This window comes from Phalaenopsis equestris, unplaced genomic scaffold, assembly GCF_001263595.1.
Source record: "Phalaenopsis equestris unplaced genomic scaffold, ASM126359v1 Scaffold001349, whole genome shotgun sequence".
In the NCBI taxonomy this organism is placed as follows: domain Eukaryota; kingdom Viridiplantae; phylum Streptophyta; class Magnoliopsida; order Asparagales; family Orchidaceae; genus Phalaenopsis; species Phalaenopsis equestris.
Window position 1 is genome coordinate 3,146 of NW_018165788.1, and position 8,526 is coordinate 11,671.

General features: G+C 33.5%; 1 protein-coding gene across 4 annotated transcripts in view; it reads left to right on the top strand.

Moving 5' to 3' along the window:
• Positions 1-209: 209 nt before the first annotated feature.
• LOC110034119 (omega-6 fatty acid desaturase, chloroplastic) overlaps positions 210-8,526 on the top strand; it is a 45,045-nt gene continuing 36,728 nt past the window's right edge. Inside the window, exons 1-3 of one of the 4 annotated variants that reach the window (XM_020738394.1) lie at positions 219-397; positions 477-666; positions 778-826. In XM_020738394.1, the coding sequence (XP_020594053.1) occupies positions 628-666; positions 778-826 (88 nt within the window). In that variant the 5' untranslated portion in view covers positions 219-397; positions 477-627. Of the gene's footprint in view, positions 667-777; positions 827-861; positions 884-8,526 lie in introns of those variants that run through there. The other 3 variants (XM_020738399.1, XM_020738393.1, XM_020738398.1) reach the window with 3 other exon arrangements.

Consider the following 8,526-nt stretch of genomic DNA (forward strand, 5'->3'; position numbering starts at 1 on the left):
TTTATTTTTACAATTACACCAGCCTATTTATGTATGAAAAGAAGAATTTCACAATATAAAAGTTAGCAATAACAATTATTTGATGTGAGAGATAAGCAAATAGGTAAAAAATTTGGGGTATGTACGTTAATATTCCTGACTATATATATCCAATATTATTAAAAAAAAAGTTTCGAGAGAAAATCCATTATCAGTTGATGTATTCCGGTATCGGATAAGAAAAATATGCGATACGATCCTAAACCTTCCTCCACTGGGTATTCACCCCGCGCTCTTCCTGAATTCGAGCGTGCGGCGGTAAACTATATCCCTCGCCCCACGGGAAATCAGTCTGTACAAGTGTCATCCCCGCGCCTTATCGATACCAGGCACGATATCGGCCACATCCAATTCACGGGTTTGCTCTTCTTCGCCTGAAACCTTTCTTCTCATACATACCATTTACCAATCATCTAACAGTGCATTTTTCCATAAAGTTACAAACATTAAATTGCAATAGCCTGCCAAAGGGAAATCAGGTTGGGCCCTCCCAGACCCAGGCTATCCATCTCCTAAACCCTCCCCCGGTCGGTATACAGATATTTGAAAGCGCCTCCCATTCTCTCTCCTTCCTTCCCAGCTGAGGAAATGGCGTGCAGAGTGGCGGATTTCACCTTCCATCTTCCGGTAATTAAATGCAAACTCATGAAGGAGTGAAAGACTCCATCAGGATTTTTCCAGTTTCTTCTATTTTCCTGAATTTTGTTCCTGTTTCTAATTTATTTTCTAACTAATTAGGCTGCTCGTAAAATAGCGATTTCTCGATGGAGGCTGACCGTGTCTCAAGGTTTGCATTGATTCCCGACGGACATTTAATTTTGGATGCTGATTTTGTGAAATTCAGGTGGTTTTGTTAGATCTTCTTATTTTAGGTGCTGTTTGGTTGCCGGTTTTAAGCGGGATTTAGCATCAATCTTAACAAACCGCAAAAACCTCATCCCTAAATCCTGAGCTTCTGTAAATACTAAAATGAACCTGATTCATTATAAATCCATGACTTATTAAATCCTGCAGTTTGGCCGGTTTAACGGGATTTATGAAAAACCAAAACAACTCTTGTGCGGCGCCCTTGTCGCAATGCATGTCGATTTCTCCACTGTTGTGTAGCTCGACAGCCCATCCCCTGCACTGTGCTTGTATTCGGTTTAGGATTTGCTTCACAGCTCTTGCAGATCCACACCATCTTTGTTTCTGAAGGCATGCATTATTTAGCATTACATTTTCTAGGTTTTTGTAATAAGACTTGGTTTGCTTTTAATTTTTTGCAAGTTCTTATTTTTATCTATAATTTTTTTGTGCATAGTATTTAATAGAGTTATTTTTGGAATATTATATAGATACAAAGTAGAAACAATTACCTTTCGATATATTTTCGATCTGTAGCACTCATATTTTTTGCTTGCTTTTCAGCTAAAATATCTTTGATTATAGCCCTTAGTTTCCGATCTAAATATACAAAAAAGAGAGTTTTTGCTATTACTTTATTTTTTAATGCAATAGTTTTACATAATACGTGCCATTTTTTTAATGTGCTCATTAATATTAACTTTTTTATGACATTTATTACTAGGTGAGTTAAGTTGAATTATACCAAATCTATATTAATTTAAGAACTTGCATAGATGTATAAATATGACTCGTACTCTTTGATCATAAGATAAATTTTAATTGTAATTGGATGTGCACTAGTTTAACTGAAAATATTTACAGTGGTTAAAGCAATCATTGAGATAAGAAATCAGCCAAAGTAACAAAATAATAAATATAACACATCATAGTATGTATAAAAAATCATGAAAGTATTTCTATCCTTAAAAATAGTGAAATCTCTTTACAAATAAGATAAATCTACAACGTAATAAAACCTACAAAGGGCACCATAAACTTTAAAAGTTTCCAAAATAGGTTTTTTAAGGAAAACTGTCAAACAAATGTTTTAGTGTTGAAAAAGTAGCACTAAAAACATAACATGGTTTACAATAAATCTTAGGTTAGTATCACCTACTTTAAGGAAATTTAAATATGAGTTTGTTTGGGGCAGTTGCAAATTATTGATAATCTGGAGATAAGCAACTAATCTAGATAAATTGTTGATCAGCGGCTGATCTTGATAAGCTGGTTGTCTGTTTGGATTGTACGTTTGGAGAACAGTTGATTTGTGGTTGTTTCTAAATAAATGGTCATTCTGTCCCTTTGCAGTAATATTGTTTGCAACAGAACTGTTATAGCAATATTATACGCTTCTTAGCAGTCCTAAATATTGTGAGTTGTTTCTAAAGCATTCCAATTTAAATTGGAATATTGTGAGTTCTGCTTGATTAAATATTTCTTTTAAGAAGCCCTTATTGAAACAGATACTATGAGACAAATATTAGACAAATATTTCTTTTAAGAAGCCCTTAAATGATTTCTTATTTCTTCCCATTCAGGGGAAGAAATAAGAAAAGAAGTTCTAATAGATAATTCATTTTTAGTTTAGCCACATAATCAGAAAGTGTTTATCTCCACATAGTACTTGATGTAATAGAGTTCAACCTAGAGCTCACCCTCTGTTGAACGACACCTAATACAATACATTAAGCTTGATATATTAAAATGTACAAAGATATCATTAAAGTTAATATATTAAAAATTCCAACATATTAATAATTGAAATTAAATAACCCTGTCTCAAAAATAAAAACTCACAAAAAATAATTTGAATTACTGTAAAAAATAATAATAATAATAATAATAATAATAATAAAGAGCATATATGTTAGAAGCTGAAGCTTTCCTTCCTCCTCATTCTTTTCCCCTCCCTCTTTTTCCTCCTACAAACGCTCAATGAACTTGTCCAATACTCTCTAAACTTTTGATCTAAACATAGTTTATTGAAATTATTGTTAGATTTGTACTAAATTCATGTATATAAATAATAAATTAATAATACATCATGTTTTATGATCCATTTTGATCATTGTAATAATAAATCTTAGCTATAGAATGTTAATAACTAATATTATTGGCGATTAAGGGCTAATTAGTACGAGATTCTGAAGTGATAAGTGGCACATGAGTTAAGAGTTTGAAAAACTTTTATTGGTGCTTATGTTAGTTTTTATCTTCAAGTCATGATGCCTAGCTCACATCATTGAAATCCAAATGACATATGACTGACTAAAGAAGCAACCAATGCTTTGTTTCTACTCTGATTAAGTTGAACAATAAGAATTTGGGCCATTTACATACATACCAAAGTGTTGCAAATGCAAATATCAAACTTTAGGTGTTAGATATGAAATTACATTAAAATTTAGGTGTTGTTCGATACTAATATCTCACGAGCTAATTAATCATTAAGTTTTCTTATGGCTGACAGTGCTTCAGGTTACAGTCTCTTGATGAATAATCAAACTAATTACTTTGTCTAAGTTATGTTTAGCTTTCATAGAAAACAAATTAAGGTAGTTTAGGAGAATAACTGACCTTATATCAAATCAGATTATACTCAAATTGAAACCAAATAAGGAAAAAAATAATAATAGAAGCAATCCATCAAATCTCAAGAGGGAAAACAATTCATTGTCTTGCACATTCAAGTTATTAAACAGAGTTATGAGATATAGTGGGCACCATAAACTCAATCTCACAAGAATTTATTTACTAACGTAAGGAGCAACATTCTTGAAAAAAATTAAAATCTGAAAAATATTTGGCATGAATATTGTTAAAACTTATTAACTCTTGATAAACTGTTGACAATATTCAAAGATTTACGGTTTATGAAAGGGAGAAGTCTATATTAATGAGCACATTAAAAAAATTATTATTGAAGATGCGAGAGCATTAAAGAATGTTAATATTTTGCTATCATTCTTTTATGTGATTCATGGGAGTGCTTCACTGAACATTTTATGAAGTTGATGGGGTAGTGTATTTAAGTACATAATCTTATTTCAATTATCTTGTTATTTTGGGAAGACTTCTTCCATTAAAATTAATAACAAAAAACCTCATGTATAAATAAAAATGACTACATCATTTCAATTTTGGTTTGCAATATGTAGTTAGTTGAATGTAAGAGTAATTTTGTTTTTTAATTGGGCCGCAGTGGAAATAGATTTTATATTGTTAGAACGTCAGTATCAAGCATTCGTGTTCTTGCAGATGTGTTTTCTATCAGACTCTTAATTCTTTACTAGATTTACTGAAATGTATTTGAAGTAGATGATACTAACATAAGATTTATTATAAACCATGCTCTTTTTTACTCTTTCAACAACTACAACATTTGTTTGACACTTTTCTATACAAAATCCTCTTTCAACAACTACAACATTTGTCTATACAAAATCCTCACTTTTCTATACAAAATCCTATTTAGGGAAGTTCTAAAGTTTGTTGTGCCGTTTGTAGGTTTTATTACATTGCAACTTCATTTCCTTTTGAAAAGAGATTTCACTCAAAAGATTTTAAGGATAGAAATACTCATGATTTTTTATATTTGTTAGTTCTACTACTGTAAATATTTTTAACTAATTAATTTACGCCCAGTTATAATTAAAGTTTATCTTATGTTCAAAGAATGTCAGCCCTATTTATACAACTATACTAATCTTTAAATTAATATGGATTTGATATAAATAAACTCTACCCACTTAGTAATAAACATCATAAAAGTCTGTATTAATGAGTGCATTAAAAAATTTTATTGGACATGTATTACGTAAAATAATTATAGTAGTAAGAAATGCAATAATAAAAAAAATATTGTATCTATAGACTTGAAACAAAAAATTATGATCAAGGAAATTTAAGCAAAAGAGCAAGCAGAGTGTGTGAGAGCTACAGTTCGAAGTTGCATCAGAAGATAATTGCACATTCTATTTTATATCTATATAATATTTTAAAAATAATTCTATAAAATGATATGCACAAAAAAAAATTACAAATAAAAATAAGAACTTGTAGAAAAAGCCTAACCAGCTGCCATAAATTCTCTTATTACAAAAAATATGAAAATATAGTGCTAAATCATGCTTACCTTGCTAAATTGAGATGACACAGATCTGGAAGAGCTGTGATGAGCAGAATGCAGGGGATGGGTTGATGAGCTATAGCAGTGAAGGAAAAGGAGCTTCACCTTGAACGCGACATGTATTGCGACAAGGATGCCACACGAGAGCTGTTGTAGTTTTTTAACAAATCCCGTTAAATCCGCCGAAGTATGGGATTTAGTAAATCCTGGATTTATCGCGAGTCGACATTATTTTATGATTTACGACACCTCATGATTTATAGATGCGTTCTTTTCCGTTTTGTAGGATTTATGCTAAATTCTGCTGAAACTGGAAAACAACCCCTAAATAGCAATTAACTGGTAAAACCTAGAGCATTTGTTTGAAGCAAAGTTATTGTAAACTATTAGCAAAAATGTAAAATAATTAAGACTAAAGAATAGATTGCCTCCTTCCAGTTTATGAAGATTTCACAGTTTGAAGATTATTAATTGAAAGTTTTGAGGCTCAGATTAATAATTAAGTTCTTATTTATCTTTTCCTTGGAAAAGTTACATAGCCTTTTGCCATATTTCTCATAGAGGAATCATAGTTCATTTCTTAGGCAACAATATGATTATTCTTCAAATTCATGAAAATAAAATTAAATAAATTATTATAGCTTTTATCTTGCAAACTATATTTCGCTAGATATTCAACAGGCAGTAACTCCAAAAGCAATGCTGTTTGATAAGCATTTGAAAAATAATCAATCCAAGAAGAATTACAATCTAGCAATAAAACATCAAGAAATCAATTAAGTATCCAGAATATGCAAAAATAACAAACCAAAATTTAGGATCCAAAAATCCAGCAATTGATAAATTATTATCACAACAACAATATAAATCCAATAATTGTAAGCATAATAATAAAATAAAAATCTAAAACCCACTAATTAACTGCCGTAATTCAGCAATAATACGTAAGCTAAGTAGATAGAGTAAGCAATAGAAGCTCGGAAAGCCTAGAAATATTGAAAAATTAGCAAGCAGAGAACAATTGCAGCAACATTAAAATGATACGGAAACTTTATGCTACATGGAAATTCAAACTGAATGAATATCTTCCTAAACTGATCTGAACCAGGACTAGTATATAATTGAAAATATAGTTGATCAGATTTATATATAAGCTTTACCCTTTCTTATCCTCTAAAGGGTTACACAACCTTATGCCATACCAAATATAGAAATTTTTGATTTATTTATAATATTACACAATCTTTTGAAGATGACCCTTCATGTGTTCCAGCAACTAGAAAACCTGAAGAGGCTATATCATCAACATTTTGTGCACAAATTTTCCAAACAGTATCATGGGCTGCTTATATGCTCAATGGATGAGAATATCTTCGCAAACTTGACATTGATGAATGTAATTTCAAATGAAGATAACATAGCTGCTACAAACTTTAAAAAGTTACATTCCCCCAGTATTTATTAAGTTTTGATTTCATTGCAAAAACCATAGTCCTCATATATTCATCTGCTGTTAAAGATTCTTACATGAAAAGCTTATTCGTATGCATCATAATGGGAAGGTAAATATTTCTACTATGATAAGAACCAAAAATCACATCAGTTACATTGCAAACAACTCCTAAGAGCTTCCTAACTTTCTCATATTTCACCCCGTCAGAACTAGGCAGCAACCATTTGAATTGTTGTTTTTTGTTGCATTATGTTTAAAAATATTGCAATAGATAAAGGAGGACTTTAGCATAAAATATGTTGAATTTTAATATGTTGGCGCATCAATAGACGAATCTTTTGATGTACGAACTCCAAGTTATTTGTAGACTTCTAGAGAATATGGTCTTGTTAAATGTTTAGCTGACTCTGTAACATGCAAATAACCTCTTGAACCTTTTTTTAAAGGTACGTACATAATACCTAACATTAAAAAAGAACTTGAAAATTCAACTTTTTTTTAATTGAAAATTAGCTTATAGTGAGCTAATTGCCACATCATTATTAATAGCATTCAAGGTGATTGTTGGCACTTTGTCTTGTGGATTCTGCTCCAATAGACTGATATAGGCTTAGATTTGAGTGCCCAAGGACTATGCTTGCTAAATGGGGTGTCTAATATCTCTTATTAATACTAAGAATGTGATTGATAGCATGTAAGAGTGAGGGTGGATGTGCCAAGGTTGGTTAACCAAGGTCGGGTCATATTAGGCTGAGAGTGTGATAAAAGACTTAGTGTGCGTTTGGCGCAGCTTATCGCCGCGTGTGGCGTTTTGAAAACGCGGAACTGGCGTTTGGTTCGGGGGTTTGGGAGGCAGACTGAAAACGCAGATTTTATTTTCTTAAGAGAAGCGGGACGCAGGATCGACCACGCATCCCACTTTCCATAACTGTATTTCTAGTGAAAATCTCTCGCGTGCCTTTCTCCCCCGCGCGATCGGGCTTGCCCTTGCTATTTCTCCATCAGTCCTCTCGTCTCCCTCAATTCTTCTTCGCGTTCCTTTGGTATATGCTTTTTTGTTGTAGTTTTCCTTTCTTTGCACTGGTTTGCCCTCTGCGGCTTTGGATTTGTGGGAAATTGTTTTTTTGATGCGGCTTCCATAACATCTGTGGTTTTGTGTTGTGTGCTTGAAGCCTTGTTTTTGGTATAAATGAGATTTTGGTTATATGAGGTGCAACTTCCATACATTTTGTGGGAATTATTTGAAGTCCTGTTAGGTGAATGACATTCATGTTTGGGCCCTGATCTGTGCTAAATTTTCCTTTCGTTGCACTGGATTGCCCAATGCTTCAAAGCTTTCGCTAAGCAATCGAGCAGAGAGTGAATCTCTCACATCCCGAGTGGGTAGTGGCTAATCAGCACACGGGGCCCACGAACTAACCTAAATAATCTTAACGGGAATATCCCAATACGTCAAAGCACGTCTGGGCCAAATGGCAGAGGACAAATCGTCGTATCCCAAATGGGCGGCTGCTCATCGACATCGGGCCGTCAAGGTGATATCAACGAGGTCAAGGAGCGACAGGGCTCAAAGGGGCTCAACAAAAAGGAAGGTAGAGTGATCCTAAAAAGTAGAGGTAACTGGGTCGAGGTACCACGGACCCGTCATACACTGCTACTAGGACCCTAAGTCTATCTGGTCGTGAAGGTAGTCGACCCAACGCGTCCTGAAATCCCCGGTCAGCAATCCGTGAATTGCATCATCCACGAGAACCTCGGTAGCCCTAAGGTCAGAGGAAGGAAACTTTATTCTATGACTACAAGCTGGAGCTCCAAGAGGTGGGACTTATACCTGCCGAAGTAGCAAGGACGCCTCAGGAAAGAAGAGAAAGTGGAGGTTCAGCTATAAAGCTGGAAACACTCCAACAAAAGGACTTACACTCCGTCTGGGTCGGGGAGGCTTCTAACACCCTAGGCGCACTAGACAACCACCTATATGAAGGTATGTTGGGCCAGTCAGGTTGGAAAAGTACGG